Genomic DNA, 17,559 nt, shown 5'->3' with positions numbered 1-17,559 from the left:
GAAATTTTACGAAGATCCTCCTCCACCATCTTGGTAAAAATATCAATGCTCAAAACCTCATTATTAGGTGGCATCCTGGTGCTCCTATTTTTCAGGGTAGTGAAGGGGCCCAAACCCCGTGGTTGCTCGTTCTCCCTTAGGAGACTAGTCAGAGCTTCCAGGCCCTCTATGTCTTCTTCAGCTAAACCCAATTGGAGACACTGTTCACGGTCATGCTGGTTGGTTGAACTTGCCCTATTTTCTGTTATAGGGGGTTATGATAAGGGGTTCTATATGTCTGGCATATTGGATGATGCCTGTATGGCATGGACCACATTGTATGGTTGATTTGATTTATCGCATAGCAATATGCCATATAATTTGCATTACCAAAGGTTCATAAGGGGTTTGAACCACTTAAAGGTCGCCCTATAGTTTCTGGAATAGACTCGCTCACTCAGAATAGTGATGTATATCTGGATAAAGTCCTAAGACCATTTGTGACCACATTACCGTCCTATATACGTGACACATCACATTTGTTGAACCTGCTGGAGGGTGTTGTTCTGGAGGAAAACACCTTGCTGGCGTCTATCGATGTGGAGGCACTGTATAGTTGTATTCCACATGAGTGGGGCTTGAAGGCGGTTACCCATTTTCTACAAATGAGAGCAGTTGAGTGTCAAACACATAATTGTTTCATTAAAAAATTGTTGGGATTTGTCCTCACCAGGAATTACTTCCTCTTCGATTGTAAGTACTTCCACCAGCTCAGGGGGACTGCGATGGGGAGCCCCTGTGCCCCCACGTATGCTAATATCTTCCTGGGCTGGTGGGAGGAAACCCACATTTTTGGGGGGGAAGAGGAGTGGTGGACTCCGTTTATCAACCTATGGGCCAGATATATCGATGACATTCTGATATTCTGGTCTGGCCCTGAGTCAGATTTTCTTCGTTTCATTGAATGTATCAATGGGAATATAGTGGGACTTAGATTTACCTCAGAGTGTCACACCACTAGTATTAACTTCCTGGATTTGACGATTTCAAAGAATGATGATGGAAGGATTAGTACGTGTATCTATCGGAAGCCTACTGCAACAAATAGTCTGTTGAGATGGACAAGCCATCACCCGGAACCTTTGAGGAGGGGGATACCCAAAGGGCAGTTCCTTAGGGTTCGAAGGAACTGCACGGAGTTGAGTGTCTATAGAAAACAAGCCAATGACCTATATAATAGATTTAGAAACAGGGGTTATCCCCCACGTTTCTTGAATGGGCCATGGCATGAAGCATTCATAGCGGATAGGCCCTCTCTCCTCCAGTCAAAAAAAGAAGATACTGTCAGGGACACTGTTGTCAGACTTATTGGCACGTATGATGGTCAGTCAGACAGGGTGTACCATGTTCTTAAAAAGCACTGGGGGATACTCTTAGCTGACCCGAACTTGAAGGGGCTGGTACCATCTAAACCCTCTATTACATATAGAAAAGGGAGATCTATAGGGGATCGGCTTGTGCACAGCCTCTACCAAAGACCCAAGGGAACGGGTACATGGTTAGATAGAAAACCTTTGGGCTTCTTCAAGTGTGGGGACTGTACTAAATGCAAATATATGCTTCAATGTAAAACCTTTATGAGTTCACACAATGGTAAGACCTTTTATCTGAGGGATTTTGGAAACTGTAAATCATCAGGTCTGGTCTATAAGGCCACGTGTACCTGCCCATTGGACTATGTGGGAAAAACCACTAGAGAATTAAGGGTGAGGGTGGGTGAACACCTGGGGGATATCAGAAATAAACGTGATACCCCTGTCGCCAGACACATCAATGGTATACATCAGGGTCGAATGGGTGACATCACTTTTAATATGATAGAATTAATCAAACCAAGGGCTAGGGGAGGTAATCTGGACAATTTAATTCTGAGACGGGAGTGTGAATGGATGTTCAGACTGCAATCGGTCTTCCCTAATGGGATGAATGAATGCATCTCATATGCCTGTTTTTTATGATCTTTTGATTCTCTGGTTGGTTGAACTTGCCCTATTTTCTGTTATAGGGGGTTATGATAAGGGGTTCTATATGTCTGGCATATTGGATGATGCCTGTATGGCATGGACCACATTGTATGGTTGATTTGATTTATCGCATAGCAATATGCATATTTTTATTTTTCTACATTCCTTGAATCTCTGATGTGCAGCATTATGCCGAATATGAGGACATTGGTATTACTAGATTTATTGGGGTCATCCTTACTGTGATAAATCTGTGGGACATTGTATTGCGGGCTGACTTTTTATTTCCTGGCGATTTCATGTGATGCGCTCTGTCTGTTTACATCATTGAGTAGGGAGAAAACATGTGATCGAAAGGTCCGGCCCACATTGGTGATGCGCCCATTGCTGGTTACTATGGGCGTGTCCGGGAGCAAAGGGGAAACATGTGACCGGAAGTGCCGGCGCCATCTTTGATTCCCCTCCGCTCTGCCCGCACAGGATGGTTCCGGAGGCTACAACCCGCTGAGGGGGTTGCGCGACCGGAAGTATGGGCGCCATATTGGATACGCCCCACGGTGGAACGCACGCTAATGACCCCTCCTTCCGCTTTGATTTCGAATGCAGCGGCGGGCTCTCAGGTATATGACATTTTTTGCTGCACACCTGGCTCTTAGTTATTTGCATCTTCACACCGATTGGACTGCTGGATAGTGGGTGGTATGCAAAATAATCACACCGGTTATTTAAATCCGGTTTCCTAGACTTCTGGTGCCACTATTATTGAAGGTATCAGGCATGAAGCAGCAACAATATCTTTGATAGGACTATTCCTCCTGATGAACCGCTACGGCGGGGAAACGCGTTGAGGGTCCCCCATGAGACATGATAAGTGACCTTTTTATTAATTGCTGATTGTATTTGAGGATGTTTATCTCTCCAAGTGAGAATAGCTGCTATCTTTGTGGGTCACATGATATCATGATGTGGTAAATGTTTTTATTGCTGTATTATCTGTTTGGTCTGCATAAGTCCTAGGGCATTCTGATCTTTTCATTACTGTTCTATCTTGGAAATTGTTTTCCCCTCTGTGATACTAGGGATCACTAGGGAAGTGAGGGATAGTCCTCGTTGAGTGGGGGCGCCAATATCGTACTATTAGGGTGCCAACCTCCACGGATAGGAAGGTATCAGTTAGGCCTTAATGTAGGGCTATGCAGCACCTTATACTAGGTTTATTTTTTGACATTTTTTCAACGTCACTGGGAAGGTGTGTTTTCATGATCATTAATAAAATTGTGTTTTAAGGGGATTTTTATGTTTGATTATTGCCTGTATCATGAAATGTTTTTGCCCCACTGTTCTTCTCTATAGAGGGCTCAGCCCTACTATTACTCTCTACAATGCCCCCATGTACCATCGGACATACAAGGGGACTATCAGTCTCTATTTACAAGCCCTGGCGGCTCTCTTTTAACTATAAGTACAGACCGCGCCATCTTTTTGGTGGTTTTCTCCGCTGGCCAACACAGCCGTGCCTTACTGCCCACGCGCCGGCGTCTTACCTAACATCCGACCATGTGACCAGCTAGTGCACCGTTAAGAAGCGCCGCCGCTCTCTCCGTGCTCATTCACTGCTCAGGCATGGCTGTGCCTACATCCCCCACTGTGCCACCAATGATCGTAAGTATTACTCCCTAAAGGGACCACCGCTGCACCACCCATGTTTTGATATGGAGCCGGATATTTATTTAGACACCTTTTCATTTTACACAGCTCTGGCATACTTTCTGTATGTTGGCTCCGCAGGAATCAGGTGTGTGAAAAAATGAACGCTCAGTAACTCACCAGAACAAAATAATAAAAGTTGGTGTGCTTTGAAAAAAGCAGTTTGAGCAGCAGTGTGCGCACAGCAATGCAGCTAGCAGGTAGCCTTAAAAAGCAGCCTAATCACCACCAGAGCTGCAGCACAGAACAAATATCCTCCCCTTTCACTGCACATTAACTGTACAGTGAAAGGCGCTAGCAGAAGAAGCAATTTTTTTTTCTTCTTCCCTTCCTAACGCTCTCCCTATTCAGAATCAGCAGCAGCACCTCTCCCTATTGTAAGATCGGCAGAAGTAAGATGGCGGTCGGCGGTCATGGCCGTTTATACCCTCTGTGACGCCACACAAAGCCAGCCAATCACTTCAATGCCCTTCTCTAAGATTGTGGTGGCCGCCGCGCATGTCATTTGAAACACGACTTTGGCGCTCTGATCAGCGACCTCATGGCCGACCTCACGCTATGGTTGGGTTTCGATCGGTGAAACTCAACTTTAGCTAAAGTCGGCTATTTTTGAATTTGACTTACCCATTTCGCTCCACTATACCAGTGACCATTTTAATTGCTCTCTGGGTATTTCTTGGCTGGTATTAAGTATTATGATATGAAAGCAAATGTGTTACAGTGGATATGCTCTGTATGTATATGGGAGTTTAGTTATTTTTTGCCTATATAGCACAGTATGTTACTGCTATCCTGGACTGTTGTGTCATCACTATTTCATGAACAATATTACTGAATTTTTAAATGTGTCTTATCACGCTTTTTTGTATTGATTCAAAAAAGATTTATGAATTTTTCATGATAAAAGTATTCAGGAAGTTTTCTTGGGCATTACACTCCATTTTTTCTCTGTAGGATCATGTATGATGGGAGTTGTCCTGCTCTTTTTGTGTAATTTGGCATCTTTCACAAAATTAGTGTGTATTGATGTTTCCAAATATGTTGGATTGTGTTAAACTAGGGCAGATAAGTAAGCCTCTGCAGGAGTGCTGTGCCGGGGAATCTGTGAAGCAAGCAGAAGGCCAAGCCCAGCGACACCCATAGGAATGGACTGCCAGGGTGAGTGTAATAAAAGTTAATTTTCTTAACTTTTCAGGTAGGGGGAGGGGCTTATCTACAGCAATCTAGAATGCTGTAGATAAGCCCTGAAAGGCAGTGGCAGTATCTTATAGTGGTGAAAACTGCTGAAAAGTTCACTTTAACTCCTTTCTGACATCGGACATAATATTCCATCCATGTGACCTGGGACAGTTTGACCATGGATGGAATATTACGTCATCGTGATCAGCCGTGCTCGTGGTTGGTGCACGGCTGATTGCAGCCAGGTGTCAGCTGATTCTGACAGCTGACACCCGGCACTAGGTGCCAGGAGTGGTCACAGACCACTCCCAGCACTTTAACCCCTGAAATACTGCAATCAAACAAGATTGCTGCATTCCAGAATCTGGCACAAGGGTGACAGCCCCTCTGCCATTGGATCGGTGACCCCGTGGTGTGACGCGGGGTCCCAGTTGTTGCCATGATGAGTGGATGTCGACATGATGACATCTGAGTCACCAGAGCTAGGAAACTTGTTGATCATGCGCAGTGCATGATCAGCAAGTCTCCCTGTCAGTACAGTGCTGACAGCTTCTATAGAAGCAATCAGCCTGCAAAAAAATGATTGTCCCATAGTGGGACAAAGTAAAAAAGTTAGGAAAAAATAAAAAAAAATTAATAATTGTAAAAATATTTAAAAAAAATAATAATTAAAAAATCAATATATATTCTATCACTAAATAAATATTTGAATGAAAAAAAATCTAAACAATAAAAAGTACACATATTTAGCATCACCGTGTCTGCAATGACCCAACCTATAAAACTGTTCCACTAGCCAACCCCTTTAGTGAACACCATTAAAAAAAATTCAAAAAACAATGCTTTATCATCATGCCGCTGAACAAAAAGTGGAATAACAAGCGATCAAAAAGATGGATATAAATAAATATAGTAACGCTGAAAACGTAATCTTGTCCCGCAAAAAATGAGCCATGATACAGCTCCATCGGCGGAAAAATAAAAAGTTATAGCTCTCAAATAAAGCGATGCAAAAATGATTATTTTTTCTATGAAATAGTTTTTATTATATAAAAGTGCCAAAACATTAAAAAAATGAGGTTTCGTTGTAATAGTACTGACCCAAAGAATCAAACTGCCTTATCAATTTTACCACACACGGAATGGTGTAAACCCCCCAAAAAGAAATTCATGAATGGCTGGTTTTTGCTCATTCTGTCTCCCAAAAAGCAGAATAGAAAGGGATCAAAAAATGTCATGTGCCTGAAAATTACAACAATAAAAACAACAACTCGTCCCACAAAAAACAAGACCTCACATGATTCTGTGGGTCAAGAAATGGAAAATTTATAGCTCTCAAAATGTGGTGGTGCAAAAACTATTTTTTGGAATAAAAAGCATCTTTTAGCGTGCATCAGCAGCTAAACATAAAAACCCGCTGTAAGGCCTCTTTCACATGTCCTTTTATTTCCGGTACCAGAGATGTTAGTGTCCGTGTGTGTAATACTTGCTGCACACATGTGCCATATCAGTACCCCATGGACGGGCACCAGGGAAGAAGCACTACAGTAAGCACTGTTTCCCGACACCGTTTGCCAAACACGGTTCTTATCATTCTCCCTTGCTCTGATGGTGATTGGAGCAAGCAGGGGAGAATGATGAGTTACATTTAAGTAATAAAAAAGACAGCAGGCGGCAGATGATGGGACTATTACTCCCATCAGGCTACCCCTGCTGCTGCTAATAACTGTGACAGAAGGAGCGGCGGATGGAAGTGTAAATCTTGTGCTCCCGCACTGTAAATAAATACATTAATTTTAAAAAATGGCCTGGGTTCCCCCCTATTTTTGATAGCCAGCCAGACAAAACTCACAGCTGGGGGTTGCAACCCTCAGCTGTCAGCTTCAGCAAGGCTGGTTATCAAGAATAGAGAGGTCCCCAAGCTGCTTTTTTAAATTATTTAAATAAATAATTTAAACAAACGGTGTGGGGTCCCTCCCATTTTTGACAACCAGCCTTGTTAAAGTTCACAGCTGGGGGCTGGTATTTTCAGGCTGGTAAGGGGCCATGGATATTGACTCCCTCGCCTAAAAATAGCAGCCGGCTGCTGCCCAGAAAAGGTACAGTACATCTATTAGATGGGCCAATTCTGGTGCTTTGCCTGGCTCTTCTCACTTGCCCTTTAGCGGTGGCAAGTGGGGTAATATTTGTGGGGTTGATGTCACCTTTTATTGTTAGGTGACATCAAGCCCACGGCTTAGTAGCAGAGAGGCGTCTATAAGACACCTCTCAATTACTAATCCTATAGTGATATGTTAAATAAAGACAGCCAGAATAAAGTCCTTTATTTAAAAAAAAAATGACCCCTCAAAGTGACTTCAAATGTGATGTGGTCCCTTAAAAAAATGGTATTGTAAAAATGAGAAATCACTGTTTAACTTTTAACCCTTATAACTTCCTAACCCAAAAAAATTTTGGTTTCCAAAAAAGGTTGGAAAATTGCAAAATTTTCAAAATTTTTGCAAAATTTCAATTTTTTTCACAAATAAACACAAGTCATATCAAACAATTTTTATGACTGTCATAAAGTACAATATGTCATGAGAAAACAGTGTCAGAATCTCCAGGATCAATGGAAGCATTCCAGAGTTATTAGCTCATAAAGGGACAGTGGTCAGAATTGTAAGAATTGTCCTGGTCACTAACATGCAAACCACCCTTGGGGGTAAAGGGGTTAAGGAGGCCAGGAAACAAGCATGGATCAAGTTCATTACTGTCAATCACACTCATTTAGTGGCCTGAAATGAGCGCATGTAAATACAATCAAAATGTTTCTGTGTGATGGTGCAATATATTAGCATTTGGAGCCCATTTTTGTCTTTTGCCTAGAACCCCACTTTGCCTAGAACCAGCCCTGCATGTACTGAAGGTGGTTCTCATGATTTATTTATGTACTGCCCCTTCATTAGGTTGCTCCCTGATTATGTAGCAAAAATCTATTGACAAATTATTTTTAAACAAAGCAAGAAAATTATATTTCTTTAAAAATGTATATTTATTCAGTTTTAGCAATTTACATTTTTTTTAAATAATAACTGATTTTTCAGCATTTAACAAAATAATACACAATAATCAATACAGGTAAAAATAATTCAGCACAAGAAGACAAAAAAAGATTATTAGCAGCAAAGTGTCAAATACATAATGGATAAATATAAAAATAATGGATAAATATATAAAAGTAGTAAAAGTAGCAGCAACTTTATAATCTGACGTTAAAGCCAGATAACTAATAAGTTTACAACTTTGGTCACCTTTTTTAATTTGTTTAAAACATATTTTCTTATTTATTTAAAGATTATGGAGAATTTCGACAATGCTGTTATCATGTGTATGGCCCTGGTGCTCCTGAATGTTTATGGCAAGAAAAATACTTCTCTAGGAAACACACAATAAGCCATTTAGCATAAAATATGCTGTGTAGCTAGAGAATGAAGAATATTTCTTAAAGAGGGCTTGTTACCAATCACGACATGTCTGTTTCCCGAAAATAATTGCGTTCCCCATGAAATAACAGTACTGGAGCACTTCTCATAACTCGGCATTGTGCCGTTCCTCTGTTATTCCTCCTGAATATTTAAATATACGGTAAGTTGTCAACAGAGTTTTACCATTCCTCTTGTTGAATAGGTGTTTTTCTACATAGTATGCAATTGACCGTGCTTGCATTACTGATTGACAGTACTGATAGGAATACATCCCCAATTGGAAACACCAAGTTGTTAGTTTATTCATAAAAATTCAGGAGTAATTACTGAGGCATAGAAAAATGCAGAGATATCATAGACTGTGCTGCAGAATTTTTAATTCATGGGAAATTGAAGTATTGACTACAACAGACATCATTGGATAAGTGACAGCTTCTCTTTAAATTAAATGCTCTATCATAAAATGTATAAGCTAAAAATGTTTTACTGAGAAATCCTAAATAAACCTTCATCTTGTCCCCATTTCATGAAGTACCTTTAAGTTAATGAACTATTGGAAAATCCATCTCAAAAGTTTTTATATTGGTGCAAGGTACATAGAAGTAAAAAAAAGGCCTGATATTAACAGTATTTATCTAATAGTATGTATGGCAGAATATGCGGCTCTGTAAACATGGTGCTGTGAAGAGGTATGGTAGAATAACACAGATAATAAGAATGATATACACAATTTCTTTTCGATGCAGCATGTCTACTTCTCTTGCGGAGATGCTAGTGTACACAAGAGAAATTTCACCAGTAGAAAGTATTGGATGCGGTGAATCTGCATGGTTCAGTGAACACATGCGGATTCCCCTGCATTCAATAGATGGCAGAGCTTTGGATGCAGCGGACATTTGCTGCATCCAAAGCGCTGCCAGTTTTGGATCGTGTGCACTCGGCCTAAGAAAGAACAATCCATTTTAACAGTTTGGTAAAACTCAATTTTACATATATTTTAGTTATCTCTACATTTCCTAGCCCATTACACAATCTAGAATGTAAATACATTTCAATGCTTTGTGTCTGAGAGTGTATATCTTCAGCTAAGGGAGTTCAAAGAGTAGTTATCTAACAGAAAACAGATACATTGATACAATCATGTAGCTACATTAGTTATTATTGAAACAGCAGTAAAAGTAGCTTACATAAACAAACATTTCAGCATTGATTGTGTCAACACTTGTCATATTTTCTGATTGAAATAAACATGTCTATTTTAAGTCTATAAATTTGAATATGCATGGCCAGCTGTCATTAACCACGGCTTATGAGCTGATGGAGAATGATAAGAAAGGGTTGATCCTTGTCCTGGATTCAATGACCATGGTCTTCACTTATGTGCTCAACATTTTGGAGAGCTCTCGCACTTACTAGGGCTCCACAATGTCTTGATATCACATGTCATAATGTCACAGGGGCTAGAAAGTGCAACACACTCCCAAATACTGGGCTGAGGATGTCAGGTTCAGAAGTTAAGACACATGTTGGCCTGGCTGCCATGGAGAATCGGACTGGACTCTGATCAGTGGCATTGTGGATGTTTTTTGCTCATCTATTAATGACACCTGATTATAGAATGAACTAAATTTCAAATCAATATATATTTCTTCTATTCTTTAGCTATAGTGTTAAAGGAAATTGGTCAGCAGGTTTTTGCTACCTCATCTGAGAACAGCATGATGTAGATAAAGAGACCCTCAAACCAATGATGTATCAATTAATTTACTAGGTGCAGCCCTTTTAACACAGAGTTCTTTGTTTTAGCAATGCCAGAGAGCTGAGAAACCTAAACTTGCCTACAAAAGGCTCTCTATGCACATAGTCTATAGACAGTAAGCTGCTTATCACAGAAGTGGCGGAGTTGGACTAGCATGCATGCGCTGCTGTAGCTGCTGTAGACCAGACAATGGTAATCACGTGGTGGTAAAACCTTCTGAATAAGTAAGCAACAGCACACAGCTGGACACATGACACATCATTAAATCAGTGTTTTAACCCCTACATCATGCTATCCTCAGATTTTATAGCAAAAACCTGCTGACAGATTCCCTTTAAGAATAAAAATGTACTATGTCTATTGTTGACTCCATTGCACAAAAAAAATGTCATCACATTTGCGATAGCATTTACAATATGTTAAGATATTAACACTACTCACATCGAGTTTATATCTTCAAGGCAATTTACAATTTTGAAGCAAACAACATACTTAGTCTTTGGATATTATATGAAACTTAAATAGTAGTTCAATAAAATAAATACCATATTAAAACAATTATATAATTGCCTCCAATATTACACAAGAGGATAGTGACAAAAATACAAAATTAAGTGTGTGCATAAAAGAAAACAATGTTTGCTTAATATTGTATTTAAGTCATCATATATGATACTGATTTCATAGCAAAACCACAATATATACAGTAGTAAAATATAATTTATGAGTTAAATAAGTGTTTTGATTTACATTTTCTTCTAAAAATAGAGTAAATATATAACTAAAATAGTACTTATAAATAGTCATGAAAAATACATAAGTGAGAAAAAATGAAAATATTTTTTCTGAATAAATAGTTGAGAAGCTGTATCAGTATGGAATTTTGGAATCTACTCTTGTGCATTCAAGTACTCTTGGCAGTTCAAAATACCTCTGTTTTCAGGAGAACCTGGGATTTTCTTTCCAGTTAATGGAAAGACGCACCAGCACTTTCCTCGTTCGCCATCAAGTGCGGTTTCACACTAAGAGAAAAGAAAGTGTCACATGAATATTTTGAGAACACCTATTTTACAATGTCAACTTTTTCAAGTGATCAGTGACATTGAGATGGGGAATTGTTGTGGGATGGGTAATTGGTGAGGCCCCACTTGCATAGTGGGGTGCCAACAAGCCACTCTGCATTAGCCTGGGTATTTAGGTAGGAGTCTAAGTCAAGCTAGTAGCTTTCATTCTGGTTATATTTTTCAGATTTCATATACTGATATTTAAGTTAATGGTACCTGTTTACTGTGATAGAAGCCATTTCTGTTACAGTTGGGAATGTGGAATCTGTATAGATCTTCTCCAGTCCGCTGCTGAAACCTTGTCAATCGGTCCATTGCTCTGTAAAGTTCTTTCTGACATGGTCCCTAAAGAGATAAAACATGAAAATTTCTTAAAAATAAGAAATGTCCATACTATTATTACATATGTTTAGTATGTCATTGAAATGTCCATATTATTATTACATACTAGATGGTGGCCTGATTCTAACGCATCGGGTATTCTAGAATATGTTTGTAGTTTCGCGGGCGGACTGCACCTGTCGTTGATTGGTCGCGGCCGGCCGCGAATCCCGAGTCACTGATTGTCACGCCCGGCCGGCCGCGACCAATCAGCAACAGGTGCAATCTGGTCACGAATTGGTGCGGAGTTCGAACGACGCACGCCACCCCTACCGTTGGGAGATCTGTGGCGCTAGCCACTGATCTCCTGATGGTTGCCACGGGTCATCTCCTGCCGCACGGAGGACAGCGGTGATGCAGTCGGGGTGGCGTGCGTCGTTCGAATTCCGCGTCAATTCGTGACCGGACTGCACTTGTTGCTGATTGCCACGCCTGGCTGAGCGCGACAATCAGTGAGTCGGGATCCGCGGCCGGACTGCACCTGTCGCTACATACATATTCTAGAATACCAGATGTGTTAGAATCGGGCCACCATCTAGTTTTAGATAATTCTCCACTGCTTCCATACACACAGGGCAGAACACATCATATAGGATAGGACACATGGCAGGGCACAGAGGGCGGCATGGAGTGGCCACAACGGCCAGGTACAGATAGCCGCATAACGGCAGCTGTGACACATAATGTGTCCCATACTCCGGTGCTGCAGTGACAGCCGCCTCTCCCCACAGTCCCCTCTGCTGCCCCCTCACCTGTCTCTGCCCCCCGCACCCACACACTGGTCGCCATCCCCCTCACCGAATGCAGGACACGGTCCAGGTAGAAGTTGTCTCTGTCTCCCTCCATAGCTGCACTGCTCGGTTGTTGGAGTCAATGCATTGCCAGGTAACCACAGCCGGTGCCTAACTCACCATGAGAGCAGGAGGGATATCGCGAGACTTCCCGCAGCGGACAACACACCATCCTCATACACAGGAGTGCGTGGTACCGCATCACGGATGCGTCCACATTACAGTTGTTCCTGTGAGGGCCTCATTCCTACAACTGCGTTCTACATGGCTCCCTATATACTGTATATACTTGTGTGTAATCCAACCCGTGTATAAGCCGACCCACCTAAATTTGCAACAAAAAACTGGGGAAACTTATTGACTCGCATATAAGCCTAGGGAGGAAAATGCAGCAGCTACTGGTAAATTTCAAAAATAAAAATAAATACCAATAAAAGTAAAATTAATTGAGATATCAGTAGGTTACATGTTTTTGAATATCCATATTGAATAAGGAGCCCCATATAATGCTCCATACAGTTCATGATGGCCCCATAAGATGCTCCGTACAAAATACACCCCATATAATGCTCCTTACAGTTCATGATGGGCCCCATAAAATGCTCAATACAAAATACGCCACATATAATGCTGCACAAAGGTTAATAATGCCCTAATAAGTTGCTCCATAGAATAATATGCCCCATATACTGCCCCATAAAGGTTATGGCCCCATAAGATATTCCATAGGCTATGCCCCCATAAAATGCTCCTTAGACTATTCCCCATAAGATGCTCCACAGATTATGCCCCGTAAGATGCTCTATAGATTATGCCCCATAAGAAGCTCCATAGATTATGCCCCATAAGATGCTCAATAGATTATGCCCCATAAGATGCTCCATAGATTATGCCCCCATATGCTGCTCCATAGATTATGCCCCATATGCTGCTCCATAGATTATGCCCCCATATGCTGCTCCATAGATTATGCCCCCATATGCTGCTCCATAGATTATGCCCCCATATGCTTCTTTATAGATTACACCCCCATATGCTGCTCCATAATTATGCCCCCATATGCTGCTCCATAGTTTATGCCCCGTATGCTGTTCCTTAGTTTATGCCCCCATATGCTGCTCCATAGATTATGCCCCCATATGCTGCTCTATAGATTACACCCCCATATGCTGCTCCATAGTTTATGCCCCCATATGCTGCTCCATAGATTATGCCCCCATAAGATGCTCCATAGATTATGCCCCCATATGCTGCTCCATAGAATATGCCCAATAAGAAGCTCCATAGATTATGCCCCCATATGTTGCTCCACAGAATATGCCCCCATAAGATGCTCCATAGTTTATGGCCCCATATGCTGCTCCATAATTATGCCCCCATGAAATGCTCCATAGATTACGCCTCTATATGCTGCTCCATAATTATGCCCCCATAAGATGCTCCATAGATTACGCCTCCATATGCTGCTCCATAATTATGCCCCCATAAGATGCTCCATATATTATGCCCCCATATGCTGCTCCATAGATTATACCCCCATATATTGCTGATGCCGCTGCAAATAAAAAAGAAAAAATTGCATACTCACCTCTTTTTGCTGGGGGCCCAGTCCTGGTGTCCTGAGTAGGTGGTGACAGGTTCTGATGTCACCGCTGGTGATATTTACCAATCCCCGCTCCATGGCTGCGCATTGCTCTGTCTGCCGGGTCCCTCTGTCAGTGACGTTTAGGCAAAGGGTGCAGAGCGCACTAACTACGTCACTGCGCCCTCTGACCTGAACATCACAGACAGAGGACGTGGAGTAGAGGACAGCAACGCGCAGCGATGGACTGGGAACAGATGAATATAGCGTGGTACCACTCATTAAAGTCATAAATATGCGCATATTCATGACTTTACTGAGCAGTACTATGTGACAACTGAAGGAAAGAGCCTGAGACCGGGAGAAGCAGGGGGGCAGTAATCGTCTAATTCTGTCTGGCTGTCTCTCTGTTTGTAACGGAAATCCCTCGTCGCTGATTGATCGCACCCGGCCGGCCGCGACCAATCAGCGACGCGGGATTTACGTTACAAACAGACAGACAGAATTAGACGATTATATAGTAGATGTTTAGTATTTTATTGAATGTCCATACTATAATTACATATGTTTAGCATGTTATTTAATGTCCATACTATGATACAGATATTTAGTATGTTATTGAATGTTTATACTATTGAAACATACATGTAATATATTACTAAATGTCCATACTATTAATACATATATGTAATATATTACTGAATGTCCATACTATTAATACATATATGTAATATATTGCTGAATGTCTATACTATTGATACTTATGTTTAATATGTTATTGAACTGTTATACTATGTCCATTTTATTGATACAAATGTGATTATACTTTAGAGTGTCATAAGGTGTTTTTATAATATTTTATTCGACATAGGTCTCCAAAATACCAGCAGTGCAACTACAAGCCCCAACATGCACTTAAAGCCACAGGCTGTCCATACATCCTGGGATTGGTAGTGACTTCACAGATGAAGAGTCACCTGCTGTATACCATTAATAGTGTTATCCCTTTTTCCCCTAAACAATATTTTGCACTTTCCCTTAGTGTTATCACTCACCTGATATTGTTCCTTCAGTTTCTTTCTGTCAAGCAGCTTTTTAGCCTTTATGCGCTCATACACAGTGATTGCATTCCAGGCATCAAACTTGTCAAAGCCATCAGGAAATAATCGCAAGAATGGTGGAAGCTGGTCTTGTGAAAGATCAAAGTTTTCAGGGGCAGTGTTCTCATGTTCTGAGTAGTCCTTTACTTCTGGAAGAGGAAGCAGGCATAGTATAAATGTATGAACCTCCCAATGATAATGTTCCCAGATTGTGCTATGACTTTTTCCAGTTCTGTTTCAGCTTTTCGCACAGAAGTATTGTACATAGAAAGGAATAAATGAATACATTTCATTCAATATATTTCTCCCTAATATATATTAAAAACTGACTTTCCAGGACACTTTGATCCTTCACCTTACTGATGCAAGAACGTGGAGCACAGGTCACAAAAACAAGCATCAATGTCAAGAAAGGTATTTACGCTGAACTCAAGTGACAGGAGCGATAGGGTCCAGCTTCTAGATACGACCTATGTGGAGATGTTACATGGAACTATTTCAGGCATGAAGAATTCTCTTGATGGACACGTATCATGGAAGCTGATGCTGGATGTTAGAGCACATTGCATAGAATTCACTCTACAGATGTGTCTGATACAGATGCAGTAACTACGAACTTGAACTGACTGATGAGATTATAAAAAGAATGATATGGCAAATATTAAAAATATTAAAATGATAAAAGTAGAGCAGTGACTATTTTTTGTATGCTGGATTCTCCATGGCACAGTGTGGGCTTCTATGAGACATAGTGATCTACAACTAATAAAAATCTTAGTGCAAACAGATGTCTTATTGAAGCAAAAGCTCAGTATTGTAAAATATTCTGCTGAAAGCTAATAAGACAAACACCCCTTGACCGCTAGGCATCTGGAGGAGCAGACTCACCTGTGGTATCACTTGTCCTCAGCTTGTCCAGGTCTTCTGCGTCCATGCAGATTCCTTGCCCTCTTGTTAATGCGAATAGGGGTCTGGTCTCTCCGGGTTTTACGTGACAGGTTAGTGCTTTTCCACACCTGGCAGTGTACACCCCACAGGCTTCTCCTCGCTTCAGTGCACACATCAAGCAGCACCCACAGCCTGGCTCTCTGGCCAGCTCAGGGCATTCAGCAGGGACCTGTGGGCAGAGGGCTAGCTTCTCCTCGGTGCACTGGGCACAGTGCAGTGGTTCTGTAGCTGCAGTAACTGATGCTAGGAGGAGGAGGCAGGCTGGCAGCAGCCATGGGTACAAGCTGATTCCTATAGCCATACTGAATGATGTTGGCTGAAATAGTGTGTAATATGCTGCGTCTATGTGTGATGAGAGACAGCTCAGTGGTTAGGAGACTATGTCTCTGTGTGGCTGCTTCAATAGCTGCGTGTCAGCTCTCCTCTTCATATATAGGATGCATTGCGGGGGCATTAATGTGTTACCTCAGATTAATCATTAGCCCTGAGGAATTATTTGGAAAACACAGTGTGATTGTTACTGCAATGTCTTTGCTTTTGGTGGTCACAGCGCCCCCGGTAACCTTCCCTTTATACTCTATTGCCTAACAGTGACGCCTAACTGCCTAAATCTGCACACAGCAAGTTTACTTGTCAAAACAAATGCTGAGAAAAAATGGAACAAACTTTGATTTACAACTTCCTGCATAACAAGGAAATTACATTCCATCAACCTTAACCCCTTATAGACAAAGTCACCTTTTTCAGGCAATGAAAAGGCAGATTTGCTTGAGATAAGAAAGGGCACTGATATCACGCGAAACCTTTTTTTTTCAGAGAGGATGTGTTTGAAGAGGCCGAATAGATAATAAACTTGTGACGTCCATTAGCTACACTAACTTGTTTTGGCTAACAACAAATTCTTTCCTAATCTTCCTGCGTAACCAAAGTGTTAATGTGTAATAGTCATCATGTAGCTGTGCAGGTCTCCTTTCAAATTAGAAAAAGATGAGTTTATTCAGCCATCCACATTCAGTAGACTAAACGTAAGATTTGTTATAAGAAAGAAAACAGTAGATGAATCCTCATTGGAATGATTCATGCTTGTCTTGTCAGAGCTATATAGTATAAGTAATTTGTGTTTTGGTAATATTAATATTTAATATTGTATATTGTATGCTGACATCATCATTGGTATTTCACTTATATAAGCTGTTACAAAGAAGAAAATGGGCTGCTCAGAGTAAATATTCAAAGGCATCCAAAGTATTTCATTGAAAAACAGGTACCATACCCTACATCAGGAAAAAAAAGTAGTTTTATCAGACATACCAATGGTATAAAAACAAATGAATAAAAAATTAATAAAAAGAAGGAAAAAGTCAGACAGAAAACACATGCAACAAAATGTTAGCCCATTACCTCTTATATTGGTTTAATATACTTACTTGCTCATTGGCTAAATGCATAAAACATAACGATTAGCACCAACACAGTACTAAACAACAATCCAACAAGTGCAAAATATGCCAATAAATATAAAGTACCAAGACAGACTTTGTGCATCCAAACTTACATTTCGCTTGTGCTTCTTCCAAG

General features: G+C 41.0%; 1 protein-coding gene across 1 annotated transcript; it reads right to left on the bottom strand.

Moving 5' to 3' along the window:
• Window positions 1-7,899: 7,899 nt before the first annotated feature.
• On the bottom strand, window positions 7,900-16,482 carry IGFBP1 (insulin like growth factor binding protein 1). Its single transcript, XM_073549832.1, has 4 exons — window positions 15,922-16,482; window positions 14,989-15,182; window positions 11,396-11,524; window positions 7,900-11,137 (listed from the first exon to the last, which is right to left on the bottom strand). The coding sequence occupies exons 1-4, from the start codon at window positions 16,280-16,282 to the stop codon at window positions 11,006-11,008; spliced, it is 816 nt and encodes a 271-aa protein (XP_073405933.1). The 5' UTR covers window positions 16,283-16,482; the 3' UTR covers window positions 7,900-11,005.
• Window positions 16,483-17,559: the final 1,077 nt, after the last annotated feature.

Source organism: Dendrobates tinctorius, unplaced genomic scaffold (assembly GCF_039654945.1).
Source record: "Dendrobates tinctorius isolate UK_male_01 unplaced genomic scaffold, ASM3965494v1 ptg000162l, whole genome shotgun sequence".
Lineage (NCBI taxonomy): Eukaryota > Metazoa > Chordata > Amphibia > Anura > Dendrobatidae > Dendrobates > Dendrobates tinctorius.
The sequence above is the reverse complement of the archived record's forward strand: the minus strand, read 5'-3'. Positions and strand labels throughout refer to the sequence as shown.